Source organism: Sabethes cyaneus, chromosome 2, assembly GCF_943734655.1.
Source record: "Sabethes cyaneus chromosome 2, idSabCyanKW18_F2, whole genome shotgun sequence".
Taxonomy (NCBI): Eukaryota; Metazoa; Arthropoda; class Insecta; order Diptera; family Culicidae; genus Sabethes; species Sabethes cyaneus.
In genome coordinates, this window is record NC_071354.1 from 199,702,975 (window position 1) to 199,726,471 (window position 23,497).

A 23,497-nucleotide genomic window follows, 5' to 3' on the forward strand; every position below is an offset into this window, starting at 1 on the left:
TATTACAAAATTAAAATAATGCATGAAATTTACTCATAGAAAAACTTTTTAGGTCAATCATTTTGTTGTAGATGTCTTTTTTCTACAAAAGTAAAAAAGGAAAAATTCGCGCCCTAATTATTTTCGGAATTTTTCGGAATTTTTGTTTTTGAAAGATTATAACTTTTGAATCCATGGTCAGAATGTTATGATATTAGTATCAAAATGTCAAGAAATCTGTTCGGAACACATTTTCGATATTGCCAATCAAAAACAAATTTCATACGCGGCTCTGGAGCTCCAAAAGCTAAGGCCGTCTACAGACGGTCTTACCCGTTAGAGGGTTAATAATAACGACACATGTTTTCAAAGTACGTTTATAGTACTCTTAAACGACTACTTTCCATGAAGATTATTTTCTAACTTGTATTGTGTGTTACTTGGGTATAAACTTACCCAGAGCCGTTGTGTGACGTTGTGGCGCCCTTGGCGAGCCTGATTTAGCACCAGTCCAGATCAAGGACATGGACCAAATTTTTTACCTAGACCACATTTTGGTCCACATTCTAGATCAGATTTTGGACCCAGATGCTAGACCTGATATGGACCATATTCTGTACCTGCATCAGGCTTTGGACCAGATTTTAGATCACAATTTTATCAAATTTGGGGTAGATTTTGGATAGGATTTTGGATCAGATTCTGGAGCCACATGTATGACCCTTTCCCGATTCTGGACCACATGTTTAGCATATTTGGCAAGATTTTAGATAATTTTTTGGACCACATTTTTTAACAAATTTGGAACCAGATTCTGGTCCCGTACCAGATAATGGACTTTGCCTCGATTCTGGATCACATTTTTTTTTATCAGATTTTAGGTTCAGATTTTCGAAGTGGACCAGAATATTTGATCAAATTTAAAACCACCAACCATATTACGGATCAGGGTTTGAACCAGATTCTGGACCTGAATTAGATTGCCAACTATTGAAAACTGTTCCAGATTTTGTAACAAATTTAGAAATAGTTTTGAACTAGATTCTGGACCAGATATTGGACTACATTTTTATTAGACTTCGGCCAAATTTAAGACCTACTAGATCCTGGACCAGATATTGGACTACATTTTTATAAGACTTCAGCCAAATTAAAGACCTTGATCAGATGTTGAACCTCCATCAGATTCTGAACCACATTTTTGACGCGGTTTTGGAAATTTTGGGTCAGATTTTGGATAAGATGTGGAACCATATTTTGCACCTGGACTAGGTTCAGGACCATATTTTTTATCACATTTTGGTCCAGATTATAAATCATATTTTGAACTACATTTTTTATCAGATTTTGGACTAGATATTGGACCAAATTTTTTATTAAATTTTGGACTAAACTCTGGACCTGAACCTGACTGTGAACCTTGCCCCGATTCTGCACTACATCTTGGTAGATCTGAACCATTCATCAGATCATAGTGAAGATTTCAGACCACATTTTTTATCCGATTTTGGACCAGATTTTGGATATTTTAGGCCACACTTTTGATCAAATTTTGGACATAATTCTGGACCTGGACCAGATTGTGTCCGCCCAGTTAGCTCCGGGGTACGATCATTTTTTTATGCGAGGCTATACTGTCATATTCTAGTATTTTGTTTTAGCTCGCAAACAAAAATTCACAAAAAGCAAAGTGTTTTGTAGAAAGAAAGTTATTATAAATCTGTTTTTCTGTCACTGGAAGCAACTAATATGGTTTTGCTAGAAATTGAGATTGACTAACTGGATATATTTATTTTGTCAAAACAATCATTTTTCGAAAATCACAAAATTTCAATGGTTTGTTGATTTTATCCACCTATCATATCAATATGCACGATAAAATTTAATCCGCATATGCTGCAAACGAACTAGGATCGCTCAAAATTTTATTAATTATTCTATGGGATATTATACAAACCAGATCGATCAGAATGATCTGACAGTAAAACTTTTACTTTTCTGTTTACGGATGTATTTTCAAGTTGACAAAGCTGGCGAACTGATTTAGCTTTTACCAGAGCGAAAAACGAAGTGCTTTGTTAAATTATGGCGGTAGCTGTCAAGCAGCGAAAGCTTAATCAGTTTTTTGCTGCTTTCAGCAGCGCGTGATACGAGCTTATAACCTGATTCTTATAGAGGTTATGAAAACATTTTGAGAAGTGGGCAAATGGGCAGAAGGCAATTTTATAGTGGTCGTCAGAAAGTGGTGTGGTGGAGCTCATAGTTTTATTAGCGGTTTTATAAAATTGATCATGAAAACCACTAAAGGAACGATATAAAACTTAGAATCGGTACTTTGGAGGTATACCTCAATATTTTCTCATTTTTCTGGAGGAAAGATCCAATCCTGCTTCGTTATGAGCTTCCTATATTCTGTCCCAATTGGCTATATTGTTAGTGCGGTCAGTTTTGGAATACTGTTCGGTCGTCTAAAATCCTAACTACAATAACAGCATTGAGAGAGTTAACTCAGTTCAGCGTCGATTTCTTCGATTCGCTTTGCGAAAACTGGTCGTTCTGTCTTCCCGGCTATGAAAGTTGCTGAACTTTAATCAAGTGTCGTCGTTATTCGACTCCCATTTGTCACGATGGGTACTACTCAGAAGATTCATTTGCATTTTTCGGTCTGGAACCGAATGGCAGAAACACAAATTTTTGATTCGATAAGTAACATTCGGTTTAAGAACATTTTGTAAGAAGCTCCTTCAAAAGTTACGTTGGGATTTTGCAACTCGATATTCTCGATTTCAAACCTGAATTTAACACAGCTCCAATACTGTATATTAAGAAAAAGCATGTGCCTGTATTTTTCTCTCTCGCAAAATCAATTTGAAAAATTTGAATATATGCATTAGTACACTTTTTTCCCGATGTGGGAAGATTCATGCGAAAAATTGGATGACATCAGCAGTGATGACATCATAAGCAAAAACTGAAAAAATTATTTGCATATAGATTTTCTCCCCCGCACGCGAAATAAAATAAACTCTTTTGTAATGCATTTATTCAGCAAAACAAAATTATGCTACAAAGTAATTGCACTCTATTATACTTTCGGAAGACAGCCTTCGGTTTAGACGGATGCCGGTTATTTTCAATATACTGAAGAATAGCATCGTAGTAGAGAAAGAATTTCCTACTTTAGACTCAAATAATTAAATCAGTTAGAATCAAAATCAACCTATCAAATTCGCATAAACCCAGGATGTACCAGTTTAAAATTCATCACCAAACCAAACTGATTAATCGTCGGAAATATTCCCCTTAGCAAACAAAAATGGCGTCAAATTGATGTTTTTAATTTACTCTCGAGGCCAACTCGACAATAAATCCAGTTCAACGATAAATTTGAATTATTTATGATTATTAACATTTTAAACATTCTGAAAGCTATATTATCTACTCAATTTTATGCTACAATTTACCAACCACCGACGTCATTTGCTGGTCTGTTGAAATCTCGAAATGATACACAAACAGCAAAAAAAAAATAATGAAATACAACCGCTCGTGACCGAAATAGCTCGGGTCATTTACTCGCGGAAGGATTCATTTCACGCCCCGTTAGCACAGCTGCGGTGTCGACACTCGCCAGCCTGAATGTGTGCCAGGCTCGCGCGGCAGCTTCGCACACGGTTCCGGTTTCCGGAACATTGGGATTTCTAAGTCTATCCGCATCTTCCGTCCCATTCCCCCTGAGAAGAAAAAAGTCCAAACGCAAAACGCAACACGGTTTGCTAATTTATATTTATGGTCCTTGTCCGGCGAGACCAAGTGATAAAGTATCCCCCCGGTGAGCTTTATTGCAGGTTAGAAGCACGCACTCGCTTACGTCAAAATACCATTCCACTCTGGGGATCGTCCGTAGGATGGTTCAAAATGTAGAATTGTCAAGTTAAGTCGCAATATTTTCCTCCTGCGTGTAGAACTAAATCTAATTTTTGTTCAAAACATCATTAAAACTTTTACTGGGTGTTAGAATATTAAACCAGAATCCACCTAATAGGCATCCATTATTTTCCACCAGTCTCTAACAAAGCTTTTCAAGTAGCAACACCGACACCGGGGAAAAGGGTCCTTTATGGTCATGACTAAATTAAATTCAGCTCGCGGTTCAGGGACGTATGTTGCGCCGCACAGACGAGAAGTTTTACATATATTTATGTACGTACACCCACAGCCAGACAAGCGCGCCTCACATTTCACACAGACAAACATACACACACAAGCAAACGGCATCGGCAAACAGCAAACGACAACTTGAGGGATGTCCATTTAGTCTATACTTTCGCTCGACACAGCACCCACGTAACTTCGGTCTCGTCTCGACCATGTGAATAAGAAGCGTCTGAACGCTTCCCATACAAACCTACACCCACGACTCGGCGCGGCCCGACTGGCGTGGCGTGGCGTGACGCTGACGGCACTCAAAGACTCGTCTCTCAAGCTGAGCCGGGTCGGGCAGACAGGAAACAGGAAGAAGATTTGATTTTGGGGAAGCAAAAAGAAACGTTCCATACCGTTGGCTCCGTCGCCGAGAACAACGCATTTGTATACAGCGTCAACAAGCCGTTATCCCTTGTTGGCGGTAAAGCGTTCTCCCCTGTCATTACTACCACCAACCAGACATCCACGCCGCCCAATCCAACGTGGGGGCCATTCAACATGCCGATCTATTGCAAAAGTTACGATACTGATGAAGGACCCGATTGGTGGGTGGTTGCTGGCGAGAGTCGATGATAATGAGAGTACTTTGACGGGAGGTTGAAATTTATTGTTTTTTTTTGCTTTGGCACCATGAACATGCTGTGGGAGAGCCCTAGGTAGGTAGTTTATGCGTGCGTTTCAACATCTGTAGGTAGTGCCACAGCGTGAGCATTTACCACCCGGGGTCAAAACAACAATTGCCGTACGGCCCCCCCTTTAGTGGGGCATTTAGAATCTGCCGCCTAATAATAAAGGAACATGGGTTCGGTTTAAACTGTGTTGGCAGGGGATTTCCAGCCCAAGCTGGTCAGTGTCTCCCTAGTAGGTACGTGTGCAAAAATTTGATCAGAACATAAATCACGTCAGTCTGCACACAGTGTGGAATTTGCTCTCTGGCATGTCTAGTGGAATCAGATACCTAGCCACGTTTTTTTGCTCCGGTCGGAAATTTGAGTCTGCTTCCTAAAGATAAGACGTACCACAGTTTCCGAAAACGGATCAGGTTTCTCATTAACGTTACATGAAGGGCGATAATGGGAAATGGAAACATGTTTACGTCACGGAACCTATGTTTGTAGCTAATTGGATATGATGAGCTGAAGTATTAGATAGTGCGAAAGGTTTTGCAAATCAATTGGGAGAGATATTATTGTTTATCGTCTGGGTTTGAATGTAATTTCGATACTCAAAATGAAACATTTTTAACTATTGTTTTAGATTTGTTCTAAAAGAAGCTTAATTTGTCTAAACAGTAAAAAAGCCTCAATATGCAGTTTGGCATGGTACTAAAAATGTTAGATGAGTGGAATAAAAGATTTGGGTTCAAATCTGTTATTAAGTGCCTTGTGGACTGACATGTCCAACAAAGTATAAGAGAAGACCGTAACTAATGAGAAAATTTAATTTCACTATTTTTATTATACTTATTTACTGAACAACTATCATCACAAAATCTCACATGTTTCTTGGTTTTGCGGATGACGTCGATATCATCGGAATCAACCGTAGAGCAGTGGAAGAGGCCTTCAGGCCCTTTAAAAGGGAAGCTGCGAGATTGGGACTTACCATTAATACCGCCAAAACGAAGTACATGGTTGCTGGTAGGGAACGTGGGAGCCCAAGTGGTGTTGGTGCCGAGGTGGAGTTAGATGGGGAACGATATGAAGTAGTGGAGGAATTTATATACCTTGGTACACTCGTGACATGTGACAACGATGTAAGCCGCGAAGTGAAACGACGAGTTGCAGCCGCGAATCGGGCTTTCTACGGATTACGTAGCCAGCTGAAGTCCCGTAGTTTGAAAATTCGCACAAAACTGGCGCTCTACAGAACACTAATCCTCCCGGTGGCCCTTTACAGTCACGAATCATGGACGCTAAAGGAAGCTGATCGGCGAGTGCTTGGGGTTTTTGAGCGTAAAATTCTGCGATCTATACTTGGTGGCAAAATGGAAAATGGAGTGTGGCGCAGACGCATGAATCACGAGCTGTACCAAGTATACAAATATGCTGATATAGTGAAGGGCTGATATAGTGAAGTGGGCTGGACACGTGGCCAGAATGCCCGATGAAAGAGTAGCCAAAACTATTTCCAGCAGAGAACCAGGAAGAGACCGCAGACTCCGAGGCAGACCCCGCACCCAGTGGCTGTGAGCTGTCTACGATGACGATGCACGTTCAGCTGGTGTTCGTGGGGATTGGAGAACGGCAGCCCAGGACCGACGGTACTGGAGGACCATAATTCGTTCGGCGTAGGATCGGTAACGGACCGTTGCCACTAAAGTAAGTAATTTACTGAACACTTAGCACCTCCATTAAGTAAATTGTTGCATGATTAGGCGTCTCCTTTATGGTTACCAAAAGCAAAATAAGCAAATCTCGAAAAAAAGCAAGCAAATTTCATGTGGTCTGTTTTTAAAATGGTTAATAATCAGGCTAAGCGAGAATTAATTTTCCTATACTGGTCATGTAGGTAGAGCTCATGACAGACACAATTACGAAACACTTTCGCATCCTTTTGCTAAAGTTTTAGAAATATTTTTTGGAATGATGGATCTACAATTGATGAAGGGACGGTTAGGGCAAGTAATGAGGATTTTTTGGGAATGGGGGAGAAAGAGTGGAAAGGAAGGGGGGGGGGGTAATAGGTAACTACGCTTAACAAGTTGTCTTTGTGACTCCTACCTTTTGTCTACTGCTGAAAGGTGCATGGGTCGAACCAAGCTACAACACCCGCCAGGGCATGCGGCTCGTTGTTACCCGTGTACCTATGAACCACAGAGTCGCTGCACAAAAGGAATCTGCACAAACCCCCTTATTAAACTAGCCACATGGGTTGGTCTATTTTTAGACACAAATTGTGCCTCTTCCTTCACCTACTGTAGAGACCACCGACCGAGAAGTTTTTGATCTAACTCGTTTTTACTTTCAGGACGACGACACTATGTAGGCCCTTACGACTTGCAAGGTACTGCGAGTGACGTTGTTCGTCCGTAAGTGTGTTAGTCCGCGTTTCTCAGCGCAGGTCTTCGGAGAAAGGATCCGTTCCTATGAAATTGACCAAACTCGTGTTTTAGTCTTTTGACCTTGGAATGCGGTAAGGCATATATTGATATTTTTTGAAACGATGGTTACGATGGTAAGGGAAAATAATGAAGAAGGCCTATTACCCCCCCCCCCCCCATCCTTTCCACTTTTTCCCCTCCATTCCCAAAAAAATCCTTCACTCCCCGGACTCGAAAATCCTTGCATTAAAACTTTCACTTCGTTGGTTCCATAAAATATAAAACGACCCTTTTCCTTATTCGCACCACTAAACTAATCTAGTGTCCCTAACTGCAGTGCATGTTTCAGAATTTGTACGTGAGCATATTTTGCGGGTTTACAATCGAAAACAATCTATACCTATAAAAATGGATTTCTGTCTGTCTGTCCGTGTGTTCCGTATAGAATCGAAAACTACTGGACTAATCGGCGTGAAAATATGTATGTAGGGGTTTTTGGGGCCAGGGAAGGTTCTTATGATGGTTAGAGACCTCTCCCCCCATTAAGAGGGAGGCTCCCATACAAATCTATACCTATAAAAATGAATTTCTGTCTGTCTGCCCGTATGTTCCTTATAGAATCGAAAACTACTGAATCGATCGGCGTGAAAATTTGCATGGCAGGGTTTTTGGGGCCAGGGAAGGTCCTTATGATGGTGGGTCACTAACAAGACCACCAAAAACTATCAATAGTAACACGAGATGATTCAGGGCGAAACGGCCGCAGGCCGCGAGTGTTGCCGTTAACCCGCCGTCGAAAGCGCCGGCCACTGCGGGCCAGCCCCCCGCAGGGATCCCCTTTATTTAGGTTTATTTATTTTCCTAGGTCTACTGACCTCTATTACTTTCCTTCAGGGTCTGAACAAGTGACAGCGAGTAAGGAGAGGATAACCCCTGCGAAATGGTACTTTCCAGGAAAACATTTTCCGTGAAATGGTATATCCCGCGTAAGGTTTTTCGCGAAATGGTATTCCGCGTTATGATCAACCGAGAAGTGGTGTTCCGCAAAATGGTATTCGGCTATCCGCTTTATTTTATCATGCTTAGCAATGACGGAGTTGTTTTCTACTTTACTGTGATGAGGAAAATTTGTATATTAAACCACACATGAACTCCTCAGGAATTGGCAAAACTCGAGATTGTGACAAAGTTTATCCGAGATTCACTATTTATGTACAACACAGTTTAATTTGTGGCAATACGAAGTTTGTCGGGTCAGCTAGTATTTAATAATATCGAGGTTTTCGAGATTATTTTCGCAGAAAACCCTTGAGTAAAATTTTCGACTTCTTCAGCTTACGCTCATTTTAAATATTCAATTTATTTAGTTTATATTTTTCTAACATTCATAACTCTCGAATCAAGCATCGTAGAAAAATATAATCCAGAAAAAATTTTTCTCGAAAATAATTACGGCGGTTGTCAGTTTAGCTCAGGGTTGTAACAACAATCGAATAACGACGGCACAAGACCGGTAAATTTTTTTTTAAATTCCGTGATTTACAGTATAGATTTCTTGACTTTACGTGGGAGTTTTGTAGCACATTTTTGGAATTGTAAACGACATTACCTAAATGATATTTTGTTCTAGAATGCTGATAAAATGTACCTGTGTCATTCCACGCGAAGTGACCGAAAAAAAGTACAAACGTGTAGTCGACCTGTAGTTTTAGGCGAAAAAGCTCAAATGCCAAGTTTGGTGCCGATTGGACCCCCCTCGATTAATGGGAGCCCCTCTCTTTTTAATGAATAGCCCCATTTTTATCAAATTCTTTTGCTTATATCTCCGAAGATGTTAAGTTTAACATCTTTTTTCTGTATTTTCAAGGAAAATTAGCCAAGGAATCCGAAAAAGATATCAGTTTTTAGCAACAGTTCTGCCAAATATGGTTATTTTTGATTTGAAAACTAAATTTGCGTTTTTCTTTCAATGAAGACAATTTGATCTTGAAAATTTCAACACCATCGTGTTCCTCGGACTTTTTTAGTTAAGAAACACTTATCACCCCGAGGTATTCTTAGCCGATCTCGAGATATAGCGTTTTGAATTATCATGTAAAATTACACGCAAAATAAAACTTTTTGAAACATAAGCTGCAAAGTGCAAAGTGCCTTTAGATCACTTTGCACTTTGCAGCTATCTACTAACGGGTGGCAACTAAAATTTTGGAATTTTTTCGCGGCCCTTATGCTCAACAACAAACGAGCTCAGAGAGAAATGAGAGTATATAGGTGTTAGTTCTCTCTCTCCTCTTTTTGTTAATATTTTTTGTTTTGTTCATGCTTGCCCAGTTTTGCTAAAAATGGCATTGAAACAAGAAGCATTTCGGGAGCGCGTTGCACACTTCAACGAACTGCAACAGAAATTGCGGCAAAAAGTATACGGTACAACATTTAAAAAGCAAATATGGTGCGGCTTCGACTGTTTACCATATCCTAAGATGCCCAACAACTATTCGCAAGCAAGCTAGTGGAAGACCAGCCAAAATTATGGACGCAGAAGGATATCGTTCTCTTTCTCGTTTCTTCAACAACAAGTCCTCAGGTTTGGCTATCAATTAATATACACCAGACGAATGTTTGGAGAAAATTTTGATCCCGTTTATACAAAAACATCATGCAGATGGACAATACGTGTTTTGGCCGGATAGAGCATCATCGCATTACGCCAAAAAAACACAATCGTTCCTGAATACCCATTCGATCCCATTTTTACCCAAGAACCACGACCTGAAAAATCTATCTCAGCGCGCCCAATCGAAAATTTCTTCGGGACTTTGAGTTCCTTGGTGTACAAAAATAATTCGTAAAGTTGACATGAAGGCCGTACAACGCTCCTGTTTCGACGTCAAACGAAGCCTTCGTCGAACAGCCGATTACGGACGGATTTTTTTTCAACAATGGATAATGTATCTTTAATTTCGGTAAATCAGATCTTCTTCATGTACCGTTGTCTTTTTTTGACAGCTTGAGAAAAAAATTCCAAAATTTTAGTTGCCACCCGTTAGATCATTGTCAGGATCTGGGCGGAAAATTAAATGCCGAAGGCGTGGTTGGATGAGTAAGGCCATTTTTTTAAAAAGAAACACTTTGTCCTCCTGTATCCTGGGGTGACATTGCGATTCTCGTTTCGAGTGATTTTGGTTCGTTTCGACCACGTTAAACGAATGGGGGAAACGAACCAAAATCACTCGAAACGAGAATCGCAATGTCACCCCTGTTTTGTAGACTGAGATTGTTAGCGGACCCTTTCGTCGGCGGATACCAGGCTAGTTTTCATGATGATCGCTTTATGACGAATTAGTTGTTTATCCTACGTTAGCTACTAGACAAGTTTCAGGCATACCACCTGCAGACTCATCACTTGTTTGTTGACTTTAAAGTTGCGTACGATTCAGTGAGACGAAATAGGCTGTGACAGGTAATGCTAGAACATTATTTTTCGAAGAAACTATTTAAGCTGATTTGTACGACTGATACGATTCAACAGTACGTCAAAGTCGTACGTCAGAATACTGAGTGTGATGTCAGCCCTGTCAATAGATCTTCAAACAAATTTTAAATATTTGGCAACTTTATCTAAAAAAGCCATGTCGCGGTCCCCCAAGGAACTCCGGAATAACTCCGGGGTCATAAGACATATGGCTATTATCTATACATATTATAAAAAAAGAAAAGGTTTTCGGGAAATCCCCCAAATTTGGTGAAAAAATATTGAAAGATAAAAAAGTTACGACCATTTTAGTAAATTTTGCGGTGCTAAAAATGATGTAGACCTTAGAGGAGTTAATCAAAGAAGTTACGATTTTCAGATTTCAGTTTTTAGTGTTTGGGGTCAGACCATTACAAACCTTCGAAGGTTCCAATGTCTCGTCATTGTCATGTTTTAAAGAGATATCATAGTTCTTTAAAAAGGCCTGCACTCGTCACTCCAGTAGAAAATCGACTAGCTCTAGTGTGGAATACCGAGCAACAACAAACCAACAAGACGATTACCACATCAGGCCTCATTTATATTTCAAATATTCTATCAGTTCGGTTCGTTTACCATCGACACATGGCTTTCACGGAGGGCTCGACTATTAAAGGTATATGTCCTCGCCGCACGGTCGACCACCTTCTTCTATTGGGCGTAACAACGTAAGGCTTGCCGAAGCCTCATATAGCCCGACGTCCGTCGATAGTAAACATCCAATGATGAACTACTTTTTCACCGCAAAGTGAAACAATATGTTTCAAATTATGGTTTGTCATGCAAGCCGCGCTTCTCCACTTGCCGTGAAGTGGAGCGATTCCGATCTTTTTTTAAAACGTTAGGATATATTCATCATGGTACAATGTTATTTAGCTTCAATTTTTTAAATTCTAATTCATGCTATCATTAACTTTTTACTTTGTTGCATATTTATAATCGTAATCAAAATTAGAGTACCAAAATTAAATTTAGAAACTTCGGACTTTAGTAGTTTGAGGGGTTCGTTCGAATGGTTCTCAGAATATTATCAATTTCCCACCCTTTCGTACGCGATGAATTATAACCGCCGCGGGTGAAACCGTCGCCAGAATCGTCGCGGGGGCAAATATTGTTTATTTTGTCAAGTAAATCAATAGCTTACGTGCTAGACAAGCATAATATATACTTATAACTTACATACAGCCAAACAGATTCTTTCTGCGACGATTTCAAGCTATCAAAAAAGTGAGCAGCGCGTTTTGTTACCAAAGAAACGGGCAATAAATTCAAAAAAACCCTACAATACAGTAGGACAGTCTCATTTGACTGATGTCTGTCTATTTTTGTTTCCATTTTTAAGCAGCCACAGCAAATAGAAATATTACAGTTCTGAGTATTTGCTCATATTGACAACTGTGAAGCCGGGTTTTCAATCAATTTTCGATTAAGTTTGGTCATGTTTTGGTCAAGTTGCACGACTGTCAAATAGGACAAACCGAACGTTATTGTACTTACGCTCTTTATTCCATCGTCGACCGTGCTGAGCGAAGGTTAGTCCCTGACGGCCTTTCCCGTTGTTGCTGCGTCGTAAAAATCGAGTGAAACCCAACGAAGAAATAGGACGATTTCCGTTCTGTTTGCTGTACTATTGCACCCACATATCTAGTGTTTCTAATAAAATAACATAATCGTCACAGAACACACTGCACTACGATGATGCCGTTTAGTTGGTGATGGAACTGGTAATTGAATTTTATCCTTATTCCGGAAGTCAAGCGTGTTCCCGACTGCACGGCAGGGCCGTGGAAAGAAAAACACTTGTTAGCAACACTTTGCCTGCATCCGTCTCTCGTTCGGTGATGATGCCCAGCACGTTAATATTGCTTCCGGAAGCTAGCACGGCATCGCACGGGACACTCCGCAATTGCACGACCTATCTCTCTGCTCGCCGCTGCAGCTGCAACGGCAGAGGGAACAATTTAATTATCAATAAACTAATAATAGTTTCCTAATCAAGATTTATCATCGCACTATATGATTCCGTCCATCGTTTCTGGTTTCCACAGTGGTGGTTGGAACGCAAATTTCACATCCTTGCTCACGGAGGGTTGGAAACGATTTGAAGTGTGTTTGGAAACGAAAAAAAGAAAATCAGGAGCCACACGTCGGGAGAGTTTCCCGTCAGCGCGGTGAGTTGCTAGAGAGAAAGTTTTCCCGATATGGGAGCGAGCGTACGTCCTCCTGCTTGGTGTCAACTGGTTCGAACTGGCTGTCCCGGTTCGTTCGTTCGGTAAGGTGAGGTTATCTGGTTACCAGCCAGGAGAGCTTTAAGGATAAGCGGTACAGTAGGGTGACGTCATTGGCGGTTCGCTTTCGGTTTACCAGCTCCAGAGCGGTGGTAGTTTGAGTTAGTCGCATTAGTTAACGAGCGAGCGGTTGAAACGTTCATGGTCCACCGAAATTTGCGGACAAACATGAAAACGAAGCTTAAAGCGCCGCTGCGTTGGTCAGTATTGTCATTTTCTAAGACAAAATAGTAGCGATTATTGACAGGAAAGCAAACCAATCAATTTTTTTTTTCAAAATATTTTTGGTGACGTTTTCGAAATAATTATAGAGCAAATAATATGTACCATGAAGTAAATATGTATGCAATTACTTTATATGTTACAACGAATGTGCCTATGCTTTTGCTTTATAAATATTTTATGGAGCAGCTAAAAGAAGTGCGTAAGCATAATGTCAAAATCTGATTTTCGGTTAAAATATTCTATGAATGTTGAGCTTATTTCTTATATATTATATACAAAAAGTCACAACGCCACGTGATCTTACTCCAAATAAAGGAACCATGGAATCTAAACCCTGCTCATACCAGTTATCCAAAGAGACAGTCCATAATTGCTGGTACTAACTCATTTCAGTTTAATTTTACAATTTAAATACAGTTTTATAAACATTTGTCCTTGACGATAATATAATTCACTATCTGAGCAGCGAATTTTTCCCAAATTGCAGCATAATAATAAAGGAAATATAAAGCCCTGTTGGCTCCAAGCCAACTGGCCACTTACAGTAACAAATTGAACTCTAACGATTCAACTTCTTCATCACAACAATTGAACCGCAAGGATAATTTTATATCCGTTTTTGCTTTCTTTCCACCCTACATAAGAAATAGTTTAAGGTCGTCCAGTCTGCCAACTTTAATTGCTGCCGAAGACCGGAAACAATGCGGCGCTACTGAGGACAAAACCACATCACACCGCACAGTTGCTGTCTTGCGATTCCATCAGGACAGGAGGAGCGCTTTCTGTGCCGCCGCGGCGTGAAACTCACCCTTTCCGATATCCTGGAATGGATTGCACATAGGTATATGTGTGTCTCTTTCCACCCATGCCATGTGGTGCCGTTCCAGTTCAACTTTACCTCAGACGCCAAAAAAGAAAATAGCGGAAATATTTCCGTTCTACACAACATTGTAGGATACCTTTTCGTAAGTGTAAGATGCGGGTGGCTCCAGACAGTAGGCAGTAAACTCCAAATCGTTTCTAAACACGCAACCGTGCTCGTTGCAATGTATTGGTCACACACAAATCCACCGCCATATTCTACATGGCACTAATCGTCCGAGGCAAAAAAGGAGGAATGCAAATTGCTCAGACGGTTCCTTTCACTGTAATAAATCTGGATGATTGACCGGAAAATAGGACGGGATTGGGTGCGAAAGCGCGTTTCTGCACGGTGCACGAACAACAAGCGTCACTTTGAAAAGACGGTGAATGACAGACTGATGAGAGCAGCGAATGGCTCCATGCCACCTGTCAGCAAGCAGGCCATGGCTGACAGGATATCCCGTATTCCGATATATGAATGTTAGAGAGCAAAGAGCAGCAAAAAATAGTACGAGAGTGATCCGTGAGCTTTTCTCCTTGCTTGACCATATGATTGCGCTTTCTTTGATCGGGATGGTGTTGAGTTTGGCGGTGGAGCAAAAAAAAGTTGGAAAATGGTTCCTGATGAAACTTGCCACGAAAGCTTCGGGTGCATTTTAGATCGAAAAAGCTTCAATGCTTTAAGCGTACCAAATTCTGACTACACACTGCACAGTGAAAATTTTGAGTTAGGGTAACTGGTGGTAAAATGCCCAGTCGGGGCAAAATGCGCCGCTGTAATATTTCACGAATTACTCACTTTTAAACTGTAATTAAGGTGCAAATCGCTTCTTTTTTACATTACAAACTTGTGTTGACCATATAACCTTTCTAAATTACATAAATCCTATTAAAAAACAAAAAAATTAGTTGCAGGCTTATTTCTTACAATATTCACAACTTTTTCGTAAGACATTACGCCACCAATAAACAATATTACGTATCTGTAAATGGCTCTTGTTTTGAACAATGGTCTCGGTATCCAGCAGCCAATGTAAAATTGCTCAATTGAATTATTATTTATGTGATTTAAACGATTTTTTTTAAACAAGTTCTAGCGGGGCAAAATGCGCCGTGAGAAGCATGAATTTACTTGCAGTGCAACCAAACGTTATTCGATCTAGTAGCCCATACACTTTTAGGCAAACGTCAAAACGTTGGTAAAAGCAAAAGGCAAAGTGTTGTTTTAATTCTGATTCGCTCCGAAAAACCCGGTTAAGATGTCGCGAAGCTACATAAGAAAACCCCACCGTCGGTCTTGGCCGGAACCTGCCACTCGTGGCGGTAGTGAAAACCAGTGAAAAACAGTGAAACACGCGTTGCCGGCAAGGTACCAAGAAAAACCCTTGTGTGATATGTTAGCATCGACCGCTCCAGCGAAGATGGACCTGGCGATTGCAAAACCGCGATCCGGAATAACGGATTTAACAAGTTGGTAGGTCCCCACGCTGTTCTGAGTCGTGCCGGGTTTGCATTAAAATAAAACAGACAGCGCATTTTGCCAATTTGTTGTGGTGCATTTGGCCCCTTTGTTGTGGTTCGTTTTGTACACACCTATGCGCATTTTACCCCTAACGAATCTGAAAACAAATTTTCAAATGCCTTATATAATTTCACGATTTAAACGTGTTTTATTGGCTTTTATGCTTAAGGACAAGCATGTTAGGTAAAAAACTGTTCTACTTTAGGGTTTATAGTCTAGTTTCTGGAAATGCATTCCGCATTGATGAATAATATGATATTCTTCTTAACGTGGGCATTATACCCCCAGTCCCCCTACGTGTTTGAGCGCTCTTTTTGCTACCAGTGCCGTAAATACAAAAGATAACATTACTTTTTCTTCAACAATATTGTAGATAATAATTAATTAATTAATTAATAATAATAATTAATTTTGTTTCATCACTGGATATAATTGAAACTGGATAAATTAGGTTTATATCGTTATAAATTAATGTAAATGTTAATGTGTTACACTATTGCTCATCACTTTCAAATTACATGTGCAATTAAAAAAAACAATAGTAATCTATCAGGCCACGGGCGTAGCCAGAAATGTTCCTTGGAGGGAGGGGGGGCGCAACACAAGAGGAGTTTATTCAGGAAATGGGCAATTATTTTCGGTTAAAAACTATGTTGGTTGAAATTGAGTGTTCTTCATCAGACAAAAAAAATCAAATTGAAATAATCGAGTTGAATTTTGGCCACTGAGCCTGCATTGAGGTACGTTGTATATTGGAATCTCGGCTGAGAGAGGCTGTTAATGTTCATAAAACTGAATCTCAAGACGCGGCGAGGGTGCTGCAGAACAACTTATCCTGTGTGATTTTCAACATCGCTCTTAAGGTGATCAGACGATGAGATATCGAAACGAGAGATTTGATTCTCAGTAAAGGTAGCATTAGTAAACTTCTTGGTTAAACAGGTGACTTTGCCAGGTTGCTAACCAGGTGATTTGGAGCCAAAAACTTTCCCACGACGAAGGCTATCTGTGCTAGAATGAAAGCGGAAGCTTGGAAGGATTGGGCTTAAGGGAACATAAACGGCTAAATTTTTTGAAAAATTCATTATTCATTTATTTCAGAATGTGATTCTGCAGTCTTTTCCGCTTATTTTGATACTAATTTTATAATAATCCGACCACGGGAAGCAGCCGAAAAACGATCATACACATAAGCATTTCAGTGCGACGTGGAACAACCTCGACGGAAGCGTCGCTCCTGAAAAACCACGATTTTCAAACTTGATGTACCTTTTGCTCAGAAACTACACAACGTATTGGGGCAAACTTTTTTTGTTTGTTGATAGTAGCTTGACATAGACTTTTATAACTTTTGAGCTCTGTAAAAGTAATACAGCTTGAGAAAAACGGAAAAGAAAAAGACAAAATGGCAGTAAAAATAAAATTTTGTCTTTTTCTTTTTTCTCTGGTCCGCGCCGTGCCCGGAAGTTATACGAAAGCTGACAAAACTACACTACCCAACTAGCATTTTTATATGTATCCCTTTAAGCCCAAGTCCACACAATTGTGTAGGTGAGACATAACTACCATAACTACCTTTAAAATCACGTTATCGAGAATAAAATATTTAAAATGAGGTAATCAAAATGATAACAATATTCCTTTGCCACCCGGACAGCACAAGAAGGCCGAATCATGGATTTAATTATGGTAATGGCTAATGCCGGATTTTGGTGTGCCTTCAGCGTATAATGACATAAACAGCATGGCAGGAGTATTTATTTTCACTTTTTGGGTGCGAATTAGGAGCAAACATGCGCAAAATTAGGAGCATGGGCAAGAAAGTGCGCAGAATTAGGCACCGTGGATAAGTTTAAAAAACGAAAAATATACTCAATTGTTGGTCGACTTATAATTCCCAAATTTTTTACCAGATATTATAGACCGTAGCACTACACGTTGCTGCTATCCACGTTGTTAATTTAAATCTAGAATACTTGAAATAGTGGAAGAATCATAAAAATGTCTTAACTACGCAGAATATGGTACGTTCACGGTACTTGCCGTTACACTTTTGACTCTATCTTTACTATTTTTTGATCGATTTTTATACAACTTGTCTTCAAAGAACCACCTTAGATTGACCTCCAGTGAAAAAATATATTAGCAAATTTTGGATCCATTTTCCCGGAGTTACTCCAGATCTCAGTGGGATTATTTTTTCACGTCATCAGGAACAGATGAAATAAAACGAAATCTGCTACTGCCATCTCATTTTCGGTCAGTAAGAATGAATGCACTATACTGTAGACCACTCGTTCATGCTCCACATTACGGAACTTCCGTCAGTGTTCACTACCATAGACTTAGTTTTTGTTACATTGACGGTCAGACCTGCTACCTGGGAGCTCTTGGAGAGGTCATCTAAGTTGCTCTGCATATCGTTTCAGCGTTGTGCGAGCAAGACAATATCGTTGGCTAGGTCGCGGTCATTTAGCTGCTCCATCGTTAGAGGATTCCAAGGCAATCCTCGATTTGGCCTACTGTTAATTGCTCCAACTAATATCTCATCCATAACGATGAGAAACAGAAGCGGTGATAAAATGCAGCTCTGTCTCACGCCAGCAGTAACCCTTATGGGGTCGGACAAGACGCCGTTGTGCAAAACCTTGCACGAGAACGCCTCGTACTGATCCTCGATGAGATGGACTGGCTTATCTGGAACTCCTCAACGCCTAAGTGTGCCATAGATGTTTTCGTGGTTGAGTCGGTCGAACGCCTTTTCGAAGTAAACGAACACCGGCAGAAGAGAGTCCTGGAATTTGTTGATCTGCTCCAATATAATGCGGAGCGTTGTAATATGGTCTACACATGATCGGCCAGCACGGAATCCGGCTTGGTGCCGCTGGAGACTAGGGTCAATCTTCTCCTTCTCCTCCGGTTGAGGATTATCTTACAGAGTACTTTGAGAGTAATACAGAGCAACGTGATGCCAAGCCAGCTACCGCATTCAGTTAGGTCTCCTTTTTTAGGAACTTTGACCAATGTGCCCTGAATCCAATCCACCATAAAAGTTGCGGTTTCCCTAATATTGCTGAAAAGCTGATGCATCATCTGGGCTGACAAAGATGGTTCAGCTTTAAGCATCTCGGCTGAAATGCAGCCTATTCCTGGCGCTCTATTGGATTTCATACTCTTGATGGCTGCTTCAATTTCATGCGATGGCACCTCCAAGTTGAAGCGATTAATTCGGCGAACTGTTGTCGTCATACGCTGATGGTTTTGTTGATCTGTGATATTTGAAACTCGGAAGAGTTGTTCAAATTGTTCAGTCCATCGCTTAAGCTGTTCTGTATGGTCAGTCAGTAGCAGACCAGCTCTGTCCTTTGGCGGCATCTTTGTATTCATCCTGGCACCACTAAGGCAGCGAAAAATATCGTACAACAGAAGGATCCCAAGTAACAATTTCAAGTTTTATTACGTTCGTATATTGGTTTTCATTACCAATTTCATAAAACCGCTAATAAAACTATGAGCTCCACCAGAACTTTTTGATGACTGCTATAAAACTGCTTTCTGACCAAGTGGCCCACTCCTCAGAATGTTTTCATAACCGCTATAAGAATCAGGTTATAAGCTCAAGTAGTCTTATCACGCTCTGCTGAAAGCAGCAATAAAACCGATTATGCTTTCGCTGCTTGACAGCTATCGCTATAATTTAAACAAGCTTTTCACTTTTTGCTTTTCGCTTTTCTGGCAAACGCTAAATAAGTTCGCTAGCTTTGTCAACTTGAAAATATATCCGTTAGCAGAAAAGTTTCAGTTTTATCCCATAGAATATTTATTAAATTTTAAGCAATTTCGTTGGTTTGCACCACGTGCATTTTGATGTGATAGGTCGATAAAATCAGCGGGCCACTGAAATTTTGCAATTTTCGAAAACTGGTTGTTTTAACAAATTGAAAATATTCAGTTAGTCAATCTTAATCTCTAGCAAAATCATTTTAGTTGCTTCCTCTGACAGGAAAACCGATTGATAATAACTTACTTCCTGCAAAATACTTTGCTTTGATGAATTTTTATTTGCGAGCTAAAACAAAATACTAGAATATGGCAATATGGCTTTGCATAAAAAATGATTTTGGTGTTGAACTTTGATATTCTTCATAATAGCAGCAAAAAACTGTTTGGTCAGGGTGTTACCATTTGAATTTATACCTATAAAAATGAATTTCTGTCTGTCTGTCCCTATGTTCCTTATAGGATCGAAAACTACTGAACCGATCGGCGTGAAAATTTGCATGTAGGAGTTTTTGGGGCCAGGGAAGGTTCTCTTGATGGCTCCCACTAAGAGGGGGAGGGGGGGGGGGCGGTGTCTCCCATACAAATCTATGCCTATAAAAATGGATTTCTGTCAGCCCTATGTTTCTTATAGAATCGAAAACTACTGAACCGATCGGAGTGAAAATTTGCATGTAGACGTTTTTGGTGTCAGGGAAGGTTCTCATGATGGTTAGAGATCCCTCCCCCCATTAAGAGGGGAGCTCCCATTCAAATGAATCATAAATTTCTGCATAACTCGAGAACTAAACAAGCAATTGCAACCAAATTTGGCATGTGGGTGTTTTCGGAGGCAAGAATTTTTTCTATGGTGAATTGAGACCCCTCCACTCTTTAGGAAGGGAATTATGATACCTCTCCCCTTTAAAAGAGGGTGGGGTGGGGGGTCTTCCATACAAATGAAATACAAATTTCCTGATAACTTGAGAACTAATCAATCAAATGGAACCAAATTTGGCATGTGGGGGATTTTGGAGTCTTGAATTTATTTTATGATGGTTATAAACCTCTCACCCCTGTGGTAGTGGGATAAGGACTCTCATACAAATAAAGCAGATTTTTTTGCGTAACTGAAAGGCTAATCGAACTCGAGAAATTCGAGACTCTTCCATGTTAGTTAATAACAAGACCACAAAAACTATCTATAGTAACACTAGATCATTCAGGGCGAGACGGCCGCGAGTGTTGCCAACGATCCGCCGTCGGAAGCGCCTGCCACTGGAGGGGGACATCCCCACCGCAGAAATCACCACTATCTAGGTTTATTTGTTTTCCTAGGTCTACTGACCTCTATTACCTTCTATTTCCTTCAGTTGGGTTCGAACGAGCGACAGCGACTGAATCTGAGATTTGCAATATTTCAAAAGGTTAAATTATTATTGACGTAGGACTACGTCCTAACGCAGCATTTTAAAAGTTTTGTTTGCGTCGGCCTGACAATTCTTACTGGGCCAAAGCATGATTACAATGACTCTAATCCAAATTCAATTTGATAAGAAATACATTTCTCGTGTAATGTTTCAAATAGACCTATTTGACAATGAGAGATTCTCTCGTGTCTCCTCTCTTCCGTTTTTTGCGGCGATACTAATGCATTTTAACATTCAGCTTTGCATGAATCGGTTGCCTCGAGTCACTAGTTAGCTAAATGTTCTGAAAATTTTCTTATCTATGCATTTATGTAGCCGTGAAAAGCGGAAGAGAGGAGACTCAAAGAGAATCTCTCATTGTCACATGGGTCTATTTGAAAAATTACCCGAGATTCAATGTAAAACATATTCAAAGCCAGTAAACATAATCTTAAAACCAAACGATTCAATTTCATTTTACGCCACACACAAATCATGCCCCTAACTTGTAAGTAGGTACTACAATTGGCTTTCTTTCGTATCACTCAAGGCGTACCGCATCTTTCTCGCATCGATTATAAATTTATTTCTGTCACAACGACGGTTTGACGGTTAGCTGGGAATACCCAGCGGCGTCGACCCAGTAATATTGAGAACAATTCACTTGTCTCTTCCTTATCCCTTATACCGAAAAAAAACCGAAGCTCGATTGCATTTATAGTCCTAACCTAGTTTGAAAAGTGAGAACAACTTTACACGTATCACCATTCACAATCACATTGATTAGACACCGAATTTCAATGTAAAGACAATACAGATCTCTTATAGCCTAAAGCTGGAACAAGTTTTACGTTGACATTGGAAACCACGCGGTATGGAAATTTGTGCTTACGGTAGAAACAGGAACGCTTTTGATGACGTCTATTTCTAGTTTAGGAATATAGAATGATTGTATTGGGAAAAGTTACTGCTGCTTACTGCTGCTGCTGCTGCTACTTAACGCGAAATAGTTGATCTTAACCCCTAGAAGCTAACTAGCGCTGCTTTGTTGCATATGTTGTGCCGTTTCTTTTTGTTTTGTGAAGTTTTATTAACTACATGTTCGTCACTTTAAAGTTTTCCAACTTGGTCGGTTTACCTATAAATCGTATATCTAGTTTTCTTCTAGTCAGATTCTTCAGCCTACTTGAGAGCATTTTGGGAACAATATTTTTTTTTGTTTTGTTACCATTTTCAACTTTAGTTTTAGTTTGTGCTAAACTTTATTTAGTTACTTAGGTCAAGTTGTTTTTTTTTCTGATTGTACTGATACAGTGCTACTTGTTCTGCTTCGACAACACTCTGAAACCAATTTGGCAAAATGTTCGAAACCGATAAACTACCGTCTATTTATCGTTTAGTGATGATAGGAAGTTTGCTTTGAGGATTTGTCTTACTGTTCAGATAATGGATGGCATGTTTGATATTTCTGGGTCTAACCACAGATTGAAATTAAGATCAGCAAAAATGGAGCAGGTGTCACTGTGCCACAGTGCGTCCTCGTCCATCACGGACGACGGCGGCTCTTGATTGTTGGCGAGAATCTCGATGGAAAACCGATCGGATTCCTCGGAGAAAACCGCGAAATCCACTGAAGCTGGCGGGAGATCGTCTATTGCTGCTATCAAAGTCATAAGCTGGTCGTCTTTGGTGGGTGAATTTTCCACTAAAGAGCTTGGCTGAATATGATTCTGTAAAATTGGTTCCTCGATGCTGGTCGAGGGAAGACAACTAAACGACTTATCAACTGGCATCTCTGCATCCTCATCCTGCAGCTTCAACGGAATGCTAGGAATAACACTCACTTCTTCAAGGTTTAAAATATCCACGACAACGACACCGTCACACATTCTCTTCAGCAGACAGTAATCTGCCAGCTCTGAAGTTAGCCTGACTTGAAAACAATTTTTGGATGTCAACTTCCGAAAAGCTGTCAGGAAATCTCGCTTCAACCGACTATTGTGAAGTCGTACGTTTCGGGATATTCTAAAGTTGACTCCCAATGGGAGCCTTTTATGCTGCTGCTTTTTCGTTTTGCAAACGGAACCGCTAGTGTTAAAAGTTGCATTAGACTGACAGTCAGTTTGTTGAAGGATGCTGTAGCCGTTGTCATGGTTTTCGTTCTCGTCTGCCGTCGGCGTCGGGGGTGGAGTATTAAAAATGGTTTCCATTGTAAAAGATTGATCAGTTTCGAGCATTTTTCCACTTGGAATAGAGTGTTGTTTCGTATCGGTATTTGGTGTAGCCTGGATCAACGTAATGTTGGTCGTAGCATCCGACCTATCGAATTCATCAAAAGCAGTAAAACCAGCAGCGACAGTATCAGTTTTGTTGCCTTCGTTGTCATTGTCGTCTTCGTCTTCACTATCGAGGATGATTACCGAGTTGCACTCGGATTTGATGATTTCTACCTCGTCCTCATCGTTGGTACTGCGGTGCACTGCGGTAGTAGCCTACAATGGGAAATATGAAAAAAAAAAAAAACAAATCATTAGTTGGAAGCAACGGTACGAGCACAGCTACAGGAAACTGATTTGATATCCTCGGGGGAGTAATTGTCCTAGCGAACTAGAGCATCGGGCAACCGGGAACGTTCGCATGTGTCCCAGTTCCAGTGAGACAATCTCGTGCCGTTATTCTGCACTCTAGAAA

The 23,497-nt window shown here is 40.3% G+C and overlaps 1 protein-coding gene across 1 annotated transcript in view; it reads right to left on the minus strand.

Annotated features, from left to right (window-relative positions):
* Positions 1-22,245: 22,245 nt before the first annotated feature.
* The window catches only part of LOC128736534 (uncharacterized), a 156,081-nt gene continuing 154,829 nt past the window's right edge, over positions 22,246-23,497 (minus strand). The window contains 1 exon segment of the mRNA XM_053831018.1: positions 22,246-23,298. Within this exon segment, the coding sequence (XP_053686993.1) occupies positions 22,246-23,298 (1,053 nt within the window).